This window comes from Poecilia latipinna, unplaced genomic scaffold (genome assembly GCF_001443285.1).
Source record: "Poecilia latipinna isolate Pla-1442-1.1 unplaced genomic scaffold, P_latipinna-1.0 Scaffold2028, whole genome shotgun sequence".
Classification (NCBI taxonomy): Eukaryota; Metazoa; Chordata; class Actinopteri; order Cyprinodontiformes; family Poeciliidae; genus Poecilia; species Poecilia latipinna.
The window spans coordinates 1-18,312 of record NW_015114644.1 but is presented as its reverse complement, the minus strand read 5'-3'; the positions used below and the strand labels follow the sequence as shown (position 1 = coordinate 18,312).

At 48.8% G+C, this 18,312-nt stretch overlaps 1 protein-coding gene across 1 annotated transcript in view; it reads right to left on the bottom strand.

The window, feature by feature from the left end:
* cacna1fb (calcium channel, voltage-dependent, L type, alpha 1F subunit) overlaps window positions 1-17,870 on the bottom strand; it is a gene marked incomplete at both ends in the record, with an annotated part of 37,024 nt that extends 19,154 nt beyond the window's left edge. The window contains 39 exons of the mRNA XM_015016497.1: window positions 446-576; window positions 657-758; window positions 1,016-1,118; window positions 1,411-1,507; window positions 1,672-1,799; window positions 1,885-2,044; window positions 2,123-2,214; window positions 2,378-2,443; window positions 2,750-2,878; window positions 3,026-3,109; window positions 3,187-3,297; window positions 3,370-3,528; window positions 4,381-4,582; window positions 4,652-4,798; window positions 4,867-4,919; window positions 4,986-5,093; window positions 5,194-5,281; window positions 5,771-5,877; window positions 5,946-6,005; window positions 6,907-7,036; window positions 7,887-7,989; window positions 8,369-8,429; window positions 8,503-8,551; window positions 8,633-8,708; window positions 8,832-8,952; window positions 9,021-9,228; window positions 9,303-9,528; window positions 9,616-9,776; window positions 9,845-9,871; window positions 10,709-10,790; window positions 10,911-10,982; window positions 12,383-12,534; window positions 12,616-12,719; window positions 12,802-12,998; window positions 13,720-13,872; window positions 13,945-14,099; window positions 16,371-16,510; window positions 16,883-16,988; window positions 17,770-17,870. Of these exons, the coding sequence (XP_014871983.1) occupies window positions 446-576; window positions 657-758; window positions 1,016-1,118; window positions 1,411-1,507; window positions 1,672-1,799; window positions 1,885-2,044; window positions 2,123-2,214; window positions 2,378-2,443; window positions 2,750-2,878; window positions 3,026-3,109; window positions 3,187-3,297; window positions 3,370-3,528; window positions 4,381-4,582; window positions 4,652-4,798; window positions 4,867-4,919; window positions 4,986-5,093; window positions 5,194-5,281; window positions 5,771-5,877; window positions 5,946-6,005; window positions 6,907-7,036; window positions 7,887-7,989; window positions 8,369-8,429; window positions 8,503-8,551; window positions 8,633-8,708; window positions 8,832-8,952; window positions 9,021-9,228; window positions 9,303-9,528; window positions 9,616-9,776; window positions 9,845-9,871; window positions 10,709-10,790; window positions 10,911-10,982; window positions 12,383-12,534; window positions 12,616-12,719; window positions 12,802-12,998; window positions 13,720-13,872; window positions 13,945-14,099; window positions 16,371-16,510; window positions 16,883-16,988; window positions 17,770-17,870 (4,551 nt within the window). The remainder of the gene's footprint in view (window positions 1-445; window positions 577-656; window positions 759-1,015; window positions 1,119-1,410; window positions 1,508-1,671; window positions 1,800-1,884; window positions 2,045-2,122; window positions 2,215-2,377; window positions 2,444-2,749; window positions 2,879-3,025; window positions 3,110-3,186; window positions 3,298-3,369; window positions 3,529-4,380; window positions 4,583-4,651; window positions 4,799-4,866; window positions 4,920-4,985; window positions 5,094-5,193; window positions 5,282-5,770; window positions 5,878-5,945; window positions 6,006-6,906; window positions 7,037-7,886; window positions 7,990-8,368; window positions 8,430-8,502; window positions 8,552-8,632; window positions 8,709-8,831; window positions 8,953-9,020; window positions 9,229-9,302; window positions 9,529-9,615; window positions 9,777-9,844; window positions 9,872-10,708; window positions 10,791-10,910; window positions 10,983-12,382; window positions 12,535-12,615; window positions 12,720-12,801; window positions 12,999-13,719; window positions 13,873-13,944; window positions 14,100-16,370; window positions 16,511-16,882; window positions 16,989-17,769) is intronic.
* Between the last annotated feature and the right edge of the window lie 442 nt (window positions 17,871-18,312).

The following is an 18,312-nucleotide window of genomic DNA, read 5'->3' as shown; positions in this document are numbered from 1 at the left end:
TTATTTTTCAGGTTATTGTCTGAGGATAAATGTGGTTCAGTTTCATCACTTAAACAATAAAGTATTAAAATCATGATAATCATCAGGTTTGATGCTTCCTGCTCTAAACAGCTGAATGTCGTCAGGTTTCAGTGGATTTAGGTGACTTTTGACCTGGCTGCTGCACATTTTCACGCCAGGGAAAAAATGTGCGTATATTTATGCAAACTTTGACACAAAGTTCATTTTTATACATGCCGACTTGTGTGTAAAATATGGCGCCGCACATTTTTTGAGCGTACAAATGATTTATACATGAGGCCCTGGACATTATTCTCACATATGTTGATGCATTCTGCTGCAGAAGTCATATTTGACCTCTAGGTGGCAGCTAAACGTTTAAAAAGCTTTTGAAAAGCTCCGAGTTTCTGAGACAACATGGAGAAAGACGGCTGAGCGGGCTAACCTGAACAGCAGATGGATTCGTAGAGTCAGACTCTCCCGTCACGTTTCCTTTTTCCTTCCTCTTCCTGAACTTCCTGAAATAATCCTGAATGAGGAAAGTTGCATAAAACTTCCCGACGGTGACTTCCTCCTCTGCAGACGGAGAGAGAGAGGTTGAGTCTGCGGACCGGCGGACGGAGACCCGGCTTGTCCCTGCAGGCTGGTCGCTCTACCTTCATGTGGCGGGATGACCTCATCCAGCAGCTTCGGCTTCATCCGCTTCCAGATCTTCTTGATGATCGCCCTCAGCTCCTCGTTCTCCTGTTCAGGGTTACCTGTCCACAGCACCCAGGGGTCGGAGTCAAAGACAGGTTATAAGTTCATACCTGAACCATCTCAGTGTTGGTCGGAGCTGGTGTTAAACAGATTAAAGACAGAAGCACAGCTGAAAAGTCACTACATATGCAGATGATACTGTGATTTATGTTCCACGTCTGGCTAATTCAGCAGAGCTAACACGTCTATTTTCTAATACAAACCATGAAAAAGAAGTCTAAGCCGAGTCATCCTCCACCTAAAGGTCGTCACGTACCTTCGGTCTTGATCTTGAGCGCGGTGCGAACCAGAGCGAACAGTGTGGCATTGAAGGTCACCATGCCGTCGGCGTTCAGAGGCATGTTCATGGCCACCAGGCGCTGCGGTGCAGAGGAAAAGGGCGACTCAGGTTCTGTTCAGGGGGTAACAGACAGAACCAAAACACGCCTGCAGGAACTCTGACTCCTTTAGTCTGAAGGACAAACCCTAACAATCCATCGCTAACGACTGATTAGCTGTAGCTTTGCAGTTCGGTTTCAGAGAAATATTGGAACTTCGGCCGAGCATCAGTAGGAACCAAGAACCAGAACTGGCTAAGAACAGAACCGGCCGAGTCCAGTGTAGCACTTCACACTTCCCCAAACGGACTGGAGTTGGGTTAGTCCTCCTTACCTTGCAGGCCACTCTGTGCGGACAGAGCTTGCCGAACCCCAGAGGAGGCTGGATCCTCCGGAGCAGCGCCACCACATCCAGATGTTTGATCCGACCTCTGAGGACACAAAACACAGATCAGTGATTCCAGTTTCTCCTCCAAATGACAGCAGCAGAACTCAAGAACATCTCAGATCTGTGTAATCTGAAGAAGCTCATCATAAACTGAGCTCACAGAACAACTGGACCACTGACAGGAAGCAGAACCTCTGCAGAACCTACTTGGCTTCTGGATCGTACTCCGACCAGATCCTTTTAAATTCATCCAGATGATGCGGCCCCAGGATAGACCAATCACGCGTCAGATAGTCGAAGTTGTCCATGATGACGGCAACAAACAGGTTGATGATCTAAGTGAGAGAAAGAAGTGCGGTCAGGTTCTGGTCCAAATGGAGGAATGTCCTGGGAACATTCTGGGAATGTTCAGGTTCCCACCAGGAAAGCACACAGCATGAAGAAGCTGATGAAGTAAACGATGGCGAAGTTGCTTCCGCAGCTGAACTCTTCTCCTGGTTCGTAGTCCGACTCCGGATCGCAGCGTTTCCCTGGAAGGCTGGCCAACATGATCTCCTGCCATGCTTCACCTGTGGCACACCTGTTCTCACACACACACACAGGTAAACCAGCAGACTCCAGGCGCTGAGCATCCAGACGGAGAGGAGAAGCCTCTGACCTGAAGAGGAGCAGGACGGCCTGAGGAAACGTCTGGAAGTTGTTGTTTCTGTTGATCTGAGTGTAGTCCTGCATCGCGATCTTCCCGAACGTCTGCCAGACACAGCAGAGGGAAGAGTTAACCCGAAGACAGTCAGAACCTGGTCCTACCGCGTTCAGGTTCTGGGGGACATGCAGAACCTTCCAGAACCTCATCAGCTCTGGTGTCTGGACTCCAAACAGCAACCCCAACAGGCTTACCTGTGTGTGAACTCACCTGCATGCCGATGACAGCGTAGATGAAGAAGATCATGGCGATGAGCAGAGCGACGTACGGCAGCGCCTGCAGGGAGAGGATGGGGAGCGTCTCAGCCTGACCCGGCGCCCAGGAGCCAGGCAGCGGGGCTTCAACCCGACTGAAGGTTTGTTTGATTATTGATCTCAGTGATTTTCTGGAGTCAGTCCACCTTCTGATCCACTTAATTCAAGATTTTCAGGTATTTAAGACGTTTTGCCAACTTCCCTCGTTTACTTCATACTCTCTGGCTAACGCCGCCCCTGCTAGCCCCGCCCCTGCTAACCCGCCCCTCTAGCCCGCCCCTGCCAGCCCCCCCCTCTAACCCGCCCCTGCCAACCCCGCCCCTCTAACCTGCAGTGATTTGATGAATGTCCACAGCAGTGTGCGAATCCCCTCCCCTTTATTCAGGAGCTTGACCAGTCGCATCACTCGGAACAGGCGGAAGAAGGTGATGGACACCCTGGAGCTGTCCTCGCCGCTCTGAAAACAGAAACATCTATTAAGTCCTGCATGAAAGTTGATTTTTAAACTTAAGACGTGATTGTTTCATGTCTCAAGTTTAAAAATTAGAAATTATTAGTGGGATTTTGGATAGTGATGATCATTTCACTGTGATCTGCTGCTCACACTGAACTCTGTCACCACGATGTCCACCACACTGCCGACCACGATTAGAGCGTCGAAGGAGTTCCAGGCGTCCACAAAGTAGTGCTGCAAGGACAAGGAAGACATGAGCCGCTGTGCAGGATGCGTACCGACCGATTGTCCGTCTGCATTCGGTTCTGCACCCGGAGCCGCAGGGCCAGAAGCTTCAGCAGCATCTCTACGGTGAAGAGTCCGGTGAAGACCATGTTGAGGATGTCCATGACGTAGCTGAAGGTCTTGGACTGCTCGTAGTGCTGCAGCAGAGAAAGCACTCAGCTCGCTTTGGTCCGACTGGATCGGCTTTGACTAACTGGACCAGTACCGACCTGCACAGCCAGTGTGACGGTGTTGAGCAGAATCAGGACGAACATGACGTACTCGAACCCCGTGGAGTTGATGATGGACCAGAACTTGTACTGAACCGGGTTCTTTGGGATGTAGAGTTTCAGAGGCTGAGCCTTCAGGGCGTACTCCGCGCACTGACGCTGAGACAGAGGCAGACAGCAGAGATGAGGCAGATGGGACAGAGTGTCCTGCAGCCCAGCGATTGGACCGAGAACAGGAACTGATCCAGCAGAACCACCAAACTAGAACAGCAAAGAAGTTTCATTTTCTGTCTGGAATTATTCCAGACATTTTATGGAAGCCGACAGAACAGTTTGGATCTGAATCAGGTTTTGAGAGTTTTCTCTTGGTTTACTTCTGTTCCACCAGGTGAACCAGACAATGTTCAAAGTGGACTTCACAAGACCAACAGATCCAGAACCAAATCAAGCCAATGATACAGAACCAGGACCAGCTGTGGGAGGAGCTCTGTCCAACATGGTGGACAGTCCCGGCGTTTCTGACTCCAGCAACAACCAGGAGACTCATTCTGTAGTTTTAGTCCTGATCTGAAGCAGAAACATAACTTTCATTACGCGGAGATGCACACAGACTCGAGACGGACGTCCACTGACCGCCCAGGTCTGGGAGCCTGGAGGCTTCGTTCACCCAGCAGGTCTTGGTGCTTGATGATTTTTTTCTGGGTTTAGAAACCATCAAAGAAATGTGGAGGAACATCAGGGAGACTTCCTGAGGCCTGACTGACGAGGAGGAGGGTACTGCTGCTGGGTGGACCTGCAGCCAGTTGAGACGGAGGGTTTAGGAACCAGAACTGGGACAAAGACGACCCGGTTCTGTTGGACACTTGGAGCTCTTGATAGCCTGATGTCCTCCATCAGCCAGAGTGAATATTTTTCTGGAGGTTTGGATGGACAACGTCTCATGTAGACATTTTGTCCTCACACTGATTTGGACTTTCGCTGAGGTTCTGGTCCAATAGGACCCAGTCTTACCTGGTTCTTGTCCAGCTCACAGTTCTTGTACTCCTGCTCTCCTTGCTCTCTGAAGGTGATGATGACAAAACCCACGAAGATATTCATCATGAAGAAGGCAATGATGATGATGTAGACGATGAAGAAGATGGAGATCTCCACCCGGTAGTTGTAGATCGGTCCTGAGTTCTCGCCATTGGCGTCGATGGCTTTGTAGAGGAGTCTGGAGAACCAAGAGACAATCGTTCAGAGCCAGCTGAGGGAGAAGAGCTGATGGAGGTGGGATACTGACGCGGGCCAGCCCTCGAAGGTGGACACGGTGAAGAGCGCCATCATCCCCATCAGGACGTTGTCGAAGTTGAAGTCACTGTTCAGCCAGATGCGCTCCCTGACCATGGGGTGGCTCACGTCTCCGTCCTTGTAGACGACGAAGGTTCCTCTGCAGAAACACACCTGGTTCAGCCGGAGCGGAACCAGAACCGGACCAGAACCGCCTCTCTGACTCACTTGCACTGTTCCGGAGTGCTCTTGGCCTCGTCGGTGCAGCGGTAGAACTTCCCCTGAAAGCAGAAGCAGAGTGAGGCGGTGGCAGCGCCAGCCTGGGCCGGTGAACGGCGGAGAGGAACCTTGAAGAGCTGGACGCCAATGCAGGCGAACATGAACTGCAGCAGCGTGGTGACGATCATGATGTTCCCGATGGTCCGGATGGCCACAAACACACACTGGACCACATGCTGCAACACACACACAGAGAGACTTGACACCTGGACGACCAGAACCAGGCCAGAACCTCCTCTGAGGCCCGACCCGGCCCAGACCCTCACATCCAGTTACCTTCAGCCCTTTGGCCCTGTTGATGGCTCTGAGAGGTCGCAGCACCCTGAGGACTCGAAGAATCTTCACCACAGAGATGGCGCTGGAGCTGCAGACACAGAGGAACCAGAAAACTTGTGATGGGACCAGAGAGGAGAAGATCCTGGTGACCCGGTGCTTTCTTACTGTCTGAATTTATTCACACTTCCGTAAAATCGACATGCGTCTGCTTGAAACTGATTCTAAAGAAAGATGATTTTCTAAAGCTAACTTGGGGATAACTCTGACCACTAGAAGGCAGCAAAGTTCAGCCAATGTGATTGTTGGTACGTCTAACCCAGGGAGAGAACTAAAACATGCAGGATGACTCTGGAAAGGAGTATCAACAGGCGTTGGTGGTCAGCATGCATGGCCTCCGTTCACAGCAGGAGTCCATGGAGACGGAGGGCTCCTCTGCAGTAGAAGGTAAAGAGCTGAGCGGCGAGGTACGAGTCCCTGGAGGAGCCAAAGCATCTAGAAAGATGTTTCTGGAGGAGATCAGGCCAGAGTCTTGCTACATGTGTCCTTGGTTAGAGGGAGTTAAGGTTTAAATACTGACTGCAGGAAGAAGGAGACGAGTGAGACGCTGACGACCAGGAGGTCCAGCAGGTTGAACCAGTTCCTGCAGAAGGATCCCTGGTGGAGGAACGCGCCGTGGACCGTCATCTGACAGAAACACACAGGAAGTCACAGGGAAAGCTCTGGGCCAAGACTTCCTGCCGATGGACGTTTACCTTCAGCAGAATCTCCACGGTGAAGATGGAGGTGAAGGCGTAGTCAGCGTAACCCAGAATCTACAGACACACAGGAAGTTCAGACTCAGACAGGAAGTACAATCATGGTCAGGAACACATCCCTGTTCAAATCTGCTGCAGGTGAGCCGAGGCCTCAGTGTGGACCAGCAGTCATCATGGTGAACCTTCTGCCTGGGGTAATTAAATCGTTATTTCTTCAGCGTGTTTTGGGTGTTTTTGAAATCTGCGTTCACTCAGCTGGTCTTGCTGCTAACTGCATCTTCACTCCTGCTACTAATTCATCCGACCGCATCAGATTTCTGTGTGAACGGTTTGCGACCCCATGTTAGCAAAGATGGCCGCCGTCTGACTGGATTGTAAAGTTGCTGAGAGCGACGCCATGGTCACCAGATGGTTGGCACACAAAGGAAGAAAGCTAACGGCAACGGCACTGACCGACTTCTGACCCGGTTCTGTTTGGAGTCGGACCAGGAGCGATGAGGTTGGGTGTGATGCGTTCACTGACTCAGACTGGCTTTCATCACTTCATTACCATCATTTATTCAGACGATGTTTAGATTCACTGTCTGGATTCTCGTTTTATGACGTAAAAGTCGGACAAAGTGCGGCGTTCAGACGGCTTGAAAGCCATCAGATTTATTTCCAGATCAAATTCATTTGAGTGAAATTTGGGCCGAGTTAAGTGGGTCACAAATCAGAACCTCAAGAAATCTGAGTTCAGAGACGAGCAGAGTTAGAAACAGAGACTCTGTGTGTGTGTGTGGTAATTTTTCTCTCTATTCTCTTATTTCTGCCTCGATGACCCAGTTAATCACTGACCCGGTCCTGCCCTGAAACCTTCTGAAGCCCCGCCCCTCCCGATGCCAACCCAGAGGCTTACTGATGACATCACCTGTGACATCACAGAGCTGGGTGTTAGTGAGGAGGCTGTGGGACTCACGTTGTTCCTGAAGGAGTGCGCTCTGATTGGATCCTCAGCAGCCAATGAGCAGCTGCTGAGGATGATGAAGACGAGGATGAGATTGGTGAAGATGTGGTGATGAATGAGCGTGTGGCAGGCGACACGGATCCTGCGAACACAAAGACGGAGACAAAAGAGTCAGGTCTTCACGTGGAACCAGAATCAGCTGGTCTCTGGATTCTGTACGGATCAGATAAATAAAAACTAAAGTTTCAACACAAGTAGAACTTTCTGAGGGTTCTGGAAGAACCGACCCACAGAACCACAGCACTGATGGTGCTTAAGAGTCAGTTTTGTTTTTCTTGCCTGGTGGATCTGTGACCCACCAGGCCCATTCAGTCGCTTCAATCTAAGGTCAAACTCTGACCTCTGGTCCTCCAAACCTCGGTCTGGGTTCGGTTGAGCGGACTGGAGACCGCTCCAAAAGCAGGAAGTGGACTACAGTGCAGGGCACTCTGGGTAAATCCAACCAAAGCTAACGTGTTAGCCTAGCACTAGCAGCAGAAATGGCTCCTGGTCTTTAGCCTAAAGAGAAATCCTCCAACGCTAAAATCCTCCATCTTGTTTCCATCTGGTGAAGAAGGAAGTTTCTCTCAGTGCCTTCAGAGGATTTTATGTTTCCTTCAGTGGTTCTTGGTGCAGCGCCCCCACAGGCCAGGAGGGGAACAGGTTGGTTTGACTCAGAGCAGCTGGAGGTGGAGCAGATGTTCTGGTTCCAGTAGAACCGGGTCTATGAGGTGGAAAAACCTTAGTTCACTCAACTCTAAGAGTGAACTAAGGTTTACCGACTTATTTACTACAAGTTTATCTTTCAGAAACTCATACATTTAAGTTAAAAATCTAAAATTTGCAGGATAGGGTTAGGCTTTGAGAATAGAAGTTAGTTGACAGAATGAAGGTGGCTGAAATGGTTTTTAGTGTGTGAAGGTCAGTGAATGCTGAGATGCTCACACACTCACGGGTTTGTTTTGCTGAGACAGAAGAAGGCGCTGCCGTCTGGGATGGGAAGAACTTTCTCTTTAGGAGGAGCAAGGTCGGCCATCTTCAGCTGGACGCCTCCATCTGGGGAGAAGAGAAGGCAAACATCTGTTTGAGCTCATTCTACTGACCTGGAGCTGAAGGTCTGCCTGGCCAAGACGATAACAGGCCTGAACTCTGGGGGTTCTGGTCTGCTTTTAGAACTGGGCTGGACCGATGGTTCAGCATCTGTTTGGTGAAACCAACATCTCACCCTGAACCTCCAGAACTCCTTATCCCTCCCTGTTACTAGAACAGTTTTGGGTTTTAATTTGGAAAAATCGACTGGACCGAAGACTGAAGCAGAGATTCTGCTCTGGAGAGTCAAATGTTGTCCTAACATGGCTGCAGAGAGCAGTTCTGGTTCCTGGTTGGTTCGATGGTTAACGGATCATTTAGTCAGAACGTTACTGTGAGAACGGACCGTCTTCTCCTTCAGGAAGCTCCTCTTCCTCCTCATACTCTGTATCTTCATCGATGTCCACCTGAAGAGACAAAAGAGCGTTAGAAAAAACCGAGGACACGTCAGAGACCTGGTGACCCTGGTGATCTGCTGACCTTCACTTCTCCTTCGGCCTCCTGCTCTCCCTCACCCTCCGTCTTCTTTCTGCGGAGGAGAAAACAGGAAACTATCAGGCGGGATAAAATCCAGGTTTTCCATCTGCTTCTCTATCTCTCCATCGCTCACTCTTTCTTCTTGTCATCCCCATCGCCTCCAGCCAGATTGTCCACGGCAATGGCCAAGAAGACATTCAGCAGGATGTCTGCTGGTCGATAAGGAGAAGATGTTTGGGGAGTTCTGATGGATGGATGAAGAGTCAGCTGAGCAGAGCTCTCCAATAATAAAGCATCTGATTGACCATGTGTTGGTTTGTTGCTATGGATACAGTTGCCACAGATGAAGAGGATGACAAAATAAACGCAGACGATCATCCCTGGGAACACAGGGCCGCCGTACGCCATGATGCCGTCGTACATGACCACATTCCAGTCCTCACCTGTCAGGATCTGACACACAGTCATCATCAGAGACACGCCCCCTCAGCTGGTGACATCACCTGCTGTTGCCGTGATACCTGGAAGCAGGTGAGCAGCGCCTGCGGGAAAGCATCAAAAGTGCTCCGCTTGGTCTGTGTCTCATCGAAGTTAAACTTTCCTCCGAACAACTGCATGCCGAGCAGAGCGAAAATGATGAGGAAGAGGAAGAGGAGCAGCAGCAGGGAGGCAATGGATTTCATGGAGTTCAGCAGGGAGGCCACCAGGTTGGACAGAGCCGTCCAATGGCTGAGGAGACACAGGGACAGCATCAGAGACCAGGAGTTTGGGTCCCACCTGGAGGCCCAGGTGTGACCTCTCACCGTGTGACCTTGAAGATGCGCAGCAGGCGGACGCAGCGCAGCACAGCGATTCCCAAAGGAGGCATGATCTCCAGCTCCACCAGGATGGTCTCGATGATCCCACCGCACACCACAAAGCAGTCAAAGCGGTTGAAGAAGGCCACGAAGTAATGCGCCAGACCCAAGCTGTACATCTTCAGCAGCATCTCCACCGTGAAGAGAGACAGCAGCACCTTGTTGGCGATGTCTGCAGACGGAAAAATGACCTCACCAACACCGCCCAACATTTGTCAGAGAGAGGCCACCAGGTGGCAGCGCCGAGGCGGGCGCTTACCCTGGACTTGAGTCAGCCAGTCGGGCTGGTTGTAGTGTTCGGAGGCGCTGAGTGAGGTGTTCAGAAAGACCAGCAGGAGAACCAGCCAATAGAATGTCACCGATTTGACAGCGGTGCGGCAGTTCCTGCGACAGACTCGGTTCCAGCGACGCAACGTCCGGCTGAGACAGAAAGAACCCTTCAGCAACCGGAACGTCTGAAAATATGACTTCCTTCTGCAGAAACTCACCAGCAGCTGATCTTCATCACAGAAGCACTGGAACACAACAGACTAAGGTCAATTTACTGCCTGGAGGTGGTGCTGGATGACGAGGTCATGTCTTCTGGTCAGTGGTGGTTACTGCTAACTAATGTAAGAGCGGAAATACTATCTAAGGAGTTGTTTGGCGGAAAAAAGACACTGGCGCCTCGGCGAAGACTTTGGCTTCGCACCAGGTCAACCTGACTGACTTCTTTCCTTCCATTTGCGTGCAAAGCGCAAATGGAGCCAGAATTTACTGGAAAGGATGTCTGTTTGTGCAAGATAAAATCAACAATTTGAGATTATTTGTCCTATTCAGCAATTCTGAAATGGAGCAGATGTTGAGTTCGTGAGGTCCAAAATATTTTTAAAGGTCGCCCAATACACACTCAGTATGAAGCGTGCCTGAATCTTTCTGCAAAACAACAGTTGCACGCCATTGGTTGAAACTTTCCAAAACACTCTGATGAAGATGAGAAGGTATAAAATAGGTTGGTGTTAAGACTTCGGGGAGATTTTTTGTGACAAGAAATGACGATGAAGATTTTTGTACTGAACTGAAGAAACTGTAATGATTAATCCGTGGTAGTGTAATAAATCTCCGGCTCGTCTATGGCCTAGCAGCAAGAACTACGTCTCTGTGCGTTATTTCTTTTACTTAGATATTTAAGAGTATAGCCACCTTTCTAATCCTCAATACTAACTAGCTAGCTCTGCTAACTAAGTCACTATTTATGAACATTAGTTCCACTAACGCTAAAGTGCTCTACCAATATGGCCTTTAGTGGAAGCTAATGTTAGCAAAGTCTTGATTAAACTGTAAAAATGCCAGAGACAATGGAAGAAGGCTACCAGCAGGCTTGACAGCAGTTGGTGTGTTCTTCATCGATGTTCTCCGTGTTCTCTGAAGCCGTCTCACTCGCTGGAAGACTCGCTAACAGACAGAGGGAGACGAAAAGCATTAAGGTTTTGACATTAGCATTATTGTCCTCCATCAGTGTGTGACTCTTTGTCCACCATCTGCTGTGGACCATTTTATCTGAAACTGACTCACCATGAGTGTCGTTGGAGTGACTGAACCAGCCAAACTTCCTCTTCTTATCGGACAGATCCCCCAGGGACGGCCCTGAGACACAGGAAGAGACGGAGTCATTACAGACCTGGACCTGGACAGGCGGGACCAGTTCGCTTATTCTCAGGTTGGACTCCTGAGAATAAGCGATAAATTCTCGATAAGAATTTGCAATAAATGGGGAACTTGAAGGTGTAAATGGACTGAACTTACATACGCTTTATCCAATCATTTTGACCACTCAAAGCGCTTCACACTAGAGTCACATTCACCCATTCACACTCACAAACGCTCACACATTTATACACTTTGGGGTTAAGTGCCGTGCCCAGGGGCACATCGACACAGGAGGCAGGAGGAAGCTGGAATCGAACCTACAACCTTCCAATCACAAGACGACGACTCTACCCACAGTCGCCCACACAGTCTGGTGGTGAAGAAGGAGTTGAGCAAGGAAGCAAAGCCTTCCGTTTAAGATCCAGAAGGAATGACAAGCAGCTGAAATATGTTTACAGCAGGCATCCTTTCCTCCAGGCCTCTTTGGACCAGAATCCTGCAACTTTTAGACACATCTCTGCTTCAACACACGAGTCAAATAATGACGTTGTTAGGGGAACTCTGGAGAACTGGACCAAACACTACGGAGGTGACTCAGCCATTTGGGTCAGGTGTTTTGGACCAGACAGATCTAACAGGTACAGAATACCAGACCTCAAGGACTGCACTTGAAGACTCCTGATCCACAGGGAAGACGGGCTCTGCCTTACAGGTCAGGAGAAGAGGTCCATCACAGAAGATGAAGGACAGATGGACGGAGAATGATCCAACCAGAGCCTTCTCGCCATCCGTTAATGGGAGCTACATGTTTCTGAAGGTTCCAGAGAGAAGATGTGCAGAAGTCTAGCTGTTTTAGGCGTGAGCACGTTGCTCATCAGAACCATAAGAACCTGTGCCCTGAAGGTTGAGGACCTCAACAAGCCATTGTAGTCTGATCCTCTCAGAAAGCAGCAGTTTTGGATGTGGACCTTGAAGGAGACCTTCAGTGTTTGTGCTTCTTGATTGTCCAGTCTGACCCGTTCACCGTTCTCCTCTCTGGAGAGATCCATAGATGATCTACTGAGGTCAAAGTGGACCTGAGGACGGCAGTACGGTTGTCCTGTGTGGACATAATTTTGACATCAGACTCCAGAAGGCACATCTGACCTCTTCAGCTGTGTTCTTGATGTTCTGATTGATCTGGATCTCTTCGTGACCCGACTAATGCTCAGCTCAGTCATGTGACCAATGGTAAGCCATGTCACATGACCTGATTCTGCAGCTCTCTCCTTTGATCCAGAGAAAATCCTTAATCTGAGCTGATATGGAGTGCTGGGCTGAGTCTGGATTATCTCTCTCTGGACGTCAAACTGCTGAACTGAAGGATGAAAACACCGACTCACTAGAGTCTGACTTACGTGGGTTACCGTCCTCGTCCAGTTCATCCATGTCCTCCGCCTGAGTGATCCAGTCCATGTATCCACACAGATCCTCCTCCATCTGCTGCTTCTCCCGGAGCTTCTGGAAGTCTCCCCGGGCCTTGGCCTTCTCCCTCTCCTTACTGAACTCTCTGAAACATTCAAACGGCATTCATTTAGAGGCGAGTTCTGGTCCGGTCCTACCATCAGAACGTTCTGGAAGTTGAACTGACCCGCTGAGGACTCCCAAAACCAGATTCAGAACAAAGAAGGATCCAAAAATCACTAGACTGACAAAATATACCCAGGGCAGCTCAAAGCCAATGGCGTCGTTCATCTGCAGAGAGAGACGAGGAGAAGGATGAGGAGACGTGGACACGCCTCTGAGTACGGGAGGACAACTGGAGGAGAGTCCTCACCCAGTACAGCACATCGGTCCATCCCTCCATGGTGATGCACTGAAACACCGTCAACATGGCAAAGAAGAAATTATCGAAGTTGGTAATTCCACCATTGGGACCGTCCCACCGGCCCCGACACTCCGAGCCGTTCACAGTGCACTGGCGGCCATATCCGGCAAACGCACACGGCACCGGCTCGTCCTCCACGTAGTTATCTGGAGACAAGAAGGACAATCAGTAGGAGAAAAGTCACTGAGGAGACAAGAAGATGACGAGGCAATACCCAAAAAAGACAACGCCCTAAAGAGATGACAGCCTGGGCGAGACAACACTATGAAGAAACATTTTCCCTGACAGTAAATCACTAAATATCAGTGTTTGACAATTGAATGCTTGTTCCCTGAAAATAAAATAAATCCTTCCTTATCTTATTTGTTTAAGATAAGGTATTGTTTAAGAGTGAAGACTCGGCCAGAAGCCAGCAGTGTTAGTCATGATCGGATGTGTGAAGGATGTTTGGGAGGTTTGTGGTTTATTATTCCAGTGGTTGCTTCAGCGCCCAAAGCTTCCTGAATCAGGAGGCTTGTAGAATCAACATGGGAGTCTCAACCTGCTGACTGTTCAGCAGAGCCTGCAGCTCCCAAAGCCACCACAGGTTCTGTCCTCGCATGAAAATCCCTTCATCCAGGTGAAGGGATCTTCAAATAAACATGTTTGGTTTTTATTTCTTTGTTTTGGGCTCAACTGGTCAAACCAAATCTGCTAAAGGCCTCCAAGAGAGACGAACCAGAAGGGAGTCACTCTTCATCCTTTCAGCAGCTGAACATTTAGGAAAGATCACCCAGACAAACCGAGTGAAAGTATCTTCATGATTCTCTCTGGACCTTGTGGGGAGTGAGTGATTACAGGTGTGACCAGTCCATTTGTGTACAGCACCTGTCCCGATGTAATAGCAGGTCCTGTGCATACGTCCAATGAAGAGTTCCAAGCCAATGATGGCATAGATGATGATGACGAAGAGAACCAATAGAGCGATGTGTAGCAGAGGAACCATTGCCTTCATGATGGAGTTCAGGACGATCTGCAGACCTGAAGAACACACAGAACTGAAGACATGTTGGACACACATTGTCCAGTCAGGTCCCTGTCCAGGAAACTCACTGGGGACTCCAGAGACCAGCCTGAGGGGTCGCAGCACCCTGAAGGCTCTCAGAGCCTTGACGTCCAGGCCTCCCGGCTTCCCTGGCATGTGGTGAGTGGTTGCCTGCTCACCACTTGACTTATGAGTCATCGTCTCCAGGACGACGCTGAATAACCTGCACAGAAAATGAAAAGTGAAACATCAGTTACATGTTGTACTTCTGAAGGTGTGGCTTCTAGGAAGGAGGAGTTGGTATCCCCAGGAGTTTCCTCCAGGTGTCTCACTGTTCAGGTTTGCATCCAGTTAATATGTTGGTTTCTGTCGGGTCCCTGAGGACTGAGTAAACTGAAACTACCCACCATGTGACCCTCCATCGACTGCTGACCTGGTAAAAACCAGCCCCTTTCTCTACACTTTGCTCCGTCCAGAGGGTCTGGATGAATATTGAGAAATGTTTGTTTTCTGGAGGTGTAAACTCTGTCAAAGTTCAAAAAGATTGTCTCTGATTTCACTCAATCGCTAATATCTGGCCATGACGTATGTCATGCTAACCCTGAGGGGAGTAAGGTGACTACATCTTTGCCAGCAATAAAATGCTTTAATCACTCCTCTTTAATTGCTAGACGAGATGAGTCGAATGTAGTTGCGTAGAAAGGTGATGGAAAGGTTAGGAAGTCACAGGTCCAGGAGGGAAACCCAGACGTTCTCTCTGCAGCTCACCCTGCAGGATCCCAACGTATTCCTGGATAACAAGGATAACCAGTCCCACCTTGGAGTTTTGGATCCTCACCCACTGGGAAGGACCAGGAAAACCTCCAACTGGAGGCGTCCAGATGATCAGATGAAGCTGGAACCCTGTAGAGCAGCAGCAGCAACTCTGCAGAGGAGACTCCTTTCAGGTGCTTGTGTTTTGGTTCTGGTTCTTTTAGTCCTGGTAGGCATCTCAGGACCATAGATGAAGCAGTAAATCCTTTTAGCTCGCCACCACAGATCAGGCGTCCACTGAGACCTTCTCCTCATCCAGGCGTTGCAGCTTACATCCAGTTTCCTGCAGAATAGCATGAAGCAAACTCCAGAAGGTCCATTGCTGTCTCTGATGCAGTGAAGTGGAGCAAAGCATCCCCAGGGAGAGTTACCATGACAACAGCTTTATCATCACCAGCATCATCATTGCTCCGAGGACGTCCAGTCATGTCTCGTCCTGCAGTGAGGACAGAGGATGAAGCTCCAGGTCTGCAGGCTCAGAGCCAACCGCTCCATCATCTCCAGACTGAAACATTTCAGCTCAGTCAGGCTGGATGGATGGAGAACATCATCTTTCAAGTCTGGACATGGAATCTCTATTGCAACCTCGGCAGCCATTGTTCAAAATGGAAATAATGTTTGCACTAAAATGGACAGTCGCTTTTATCAGTAGTAGGCACAGCTGACAAAAAAGTTTGGCTCAATAATTATTAATTCACTAAACAAGAATCTCTTAGCTCTGCTAACGCGAAACCGCTACACCTAAAAAAATTAGCAGAAGCTAAAAGTAACCATTAAGTTGACTGTCTGTCTGTCTCTCACCTTCTCCTCCTTCCCGTTGATGACTGGTGTGAGACCCGTGAACAGCAAAGTTCCCCGTTTCTGATTCTGCTGCATTTTATTACTTTATGAACGTTATGATCAAAGTGGAAAACATGAGTTGATATAAAGTTAATCCATTAATCCAAGTCATGAAAATGAGGAATATCTGATGGCAGTAACTGGTTAAGCTCTCGCACTGACCTCGTGTGCACTTTTACAAGATTTTCATTTTTTGTGGTTCTGGGAACTGACGGTCTGACGGGACACCCCTATCTCTTCCCTGTTGTCTAACCGTGACATCTGGCTCAGTCTTCCTGAGCACCGAGTTACGACTACAGCATAGTTAAAGGGCTTAAAAATGACAGCCATCTTAAAAAATTTCTGTTATCTTGAAATTAAAATGGCTGATGGGAAATCTGAAAAACAATCAGTCTGAGAGGTATGCATGGTAATGTTTATGTTTGCATCCACACTTCAAAGATTTTTGCAGTAACATGCTGCACCATGACGGTGGTTGCTCTATAGGGTTCTGAAGAACTTCTGAGGCCAGAACCAGAACCCCTCCAGTTACACTGACATCCTAAACTCAGTTGTGTGCTCTGGGCTTTCCTCGGGTGTCAGAGGACCGCTGGAGGAACAACGATCCTCGGCTGGCCTGGGAACCAACACTTTGGGAGGATCTGGTCCCAGTGGCTGGAGAGAGGAAAGTATGGGTCTCCAGGCTGCTGATGAATGGATTTTATTCATAAAATCATTGAAAACTATGAATCACTTCACTTCAGATATATAAACTACTGAAATAAAGCGGGTCAGAACCTGGGACTCACACACAGAAGGATTGAAAGGCCTACAGAGACCTCCAGGTCTTCTGTGTTCCTACCCAACAATGACGATGACGAAGTCCAGTAGGTTCCAGCCGTTACGGATGTAGGAGCTGGGGTGCATCACCAGACCGTAGGCCAGGATCTTCAGGAAGGTCTCTATGGTGAAGATTATGAGGAAGACGTACTCCACTTGTTCCTGAAACACAGAACAAGGTCCGTCAGAACTGGACAGCAGAACACGTGATTGGTTCTGGTGACAGGAGAACATGGACTGGATGATCTCAGTAAAATGTTTAAGTCGGTTGGGTGGAAGACCAATGAACAACATCTCCTGAGTTCAGCTGAGAGCGAGGCGCAGCCATCACTCCAACAGGAAGTGACTGTGTGAACAACAGGCTCGGTCTGTAGATGGAGGAGGACGCTGAGAGCAGAGAGAGCTGGAGCAGCAGAACAGAAAGTCCTCAGAGCCGATCACAGATCTGTCAATCATCCGCTGCTCCGGCATTTATCTTGCACCGCTGCCTCCACAGCCCCGGGTTCTCATTCTGGAGGTCAGGCCTTCTCTCACCAGGTCATGGTTGGTGGAGTTGGAGTCATCTTCAGGAAATGGTTTGGAAACTCCCAGAGCCACACAGTTAGCAAAGATGGCTAACAGGATGAAGATATCGAACGGTCTGAGAAACAAGTTCAGGAAGTTCTGAAACTACCAGAGGAACTGCCTGATCCTACATCTGATCTGTAGCTTCCTGTTCAGTCAGGAGCCTTTAATGGCCCCAGAACCCATTTCTGTCTCCCGCTGCTGGAGGACTTCCTGGTTTCTGTCCAATCAGAGAGCAGAGACACATGCCCACTCTCTTTCCCTTCCAGTAGTCTCCAGCTCAGCATGGTTCTGGAGACACTGGACCTGGAGGTTCTGATGACCGTGTCAGATCTCCCACAGAAAACAATAGCTGTGTTTCCATCAGTGTTTTTTATTCGCATTTTGAAGTATCGCATTAAAAGTGGTTGATGGAAACAGCAAAACTCAAAGATTTTGCACTTGCTTGAAGTGGATTTTGGGTTTTCTGAAAAATAGTTCATTAATGGGAGATGGACTCACATTTGCCCAATAAATTCTGACTTTGCAAACTTTTTACTGTTATTGCAGCTGCGTGTACGTCCACATCTGACCAAATTATGCTAGCCTGGTTAATTCATTCCAGACCAGGGGATGGAAACACTGCTAAATCGCATTTTCTCTATTTGTGATATTTTAAATGTTTGCTCAGATTTGCATGAAAATTGGGTGAAAACATCTCTCTGTAAAACCAGAACCATTTGCATGTGATGACACCAGAGGGTTCTGATGCCAACGGAACCAGAATGATGTCAGGTTCAAACTGGAATTATAAATAATGTGTAACCATGGTTACACATTATTTATAATGTTCAGGTAGCTGATTGGCTGAAGGATACTTCCACTCGACAATGTGAAGTGCGGCGCGTCGGATCGGGTTGTTGAGCTTCAGACAGAACAACGCTCTGGGGGCCCGTTGGACCTGGTTGCTGCCCTGCACCTGAGGAGGAAGGTGACAATATCACTTACATCATCAGTTTCTATGGTAATGTGTCCGGTTCAGAGTGAAGAGCCACCACATCCTCCTAATGAGAAGGTTTTACAGAACAAAACGGATCGGTTCTTCAGATGTTCTAGAAGAACCAATTATCATGGCCTCTGAGGTCTGGGGCTGCAGAATGTTGAAGATATTGAGATGTTTCATATGTTAGTAAAAATACAGCTGACTTCAGTGACCACCAGATCTCTAGCTCTCATTTTATCCCATCATCATCAAGTCAGAAGAATCAGAACCACTTGATGTCAGCAGAACACCGGCATAGGGTTCTGGTCAGGAAAATGACTGAAATAACGCTGAAAGATTTTATCGTTTCTCCAAATGAAGGACATGTTTATCATTTAATATCTGAACTTCTCCATGGCATGTTTTCACTTGATGTTAG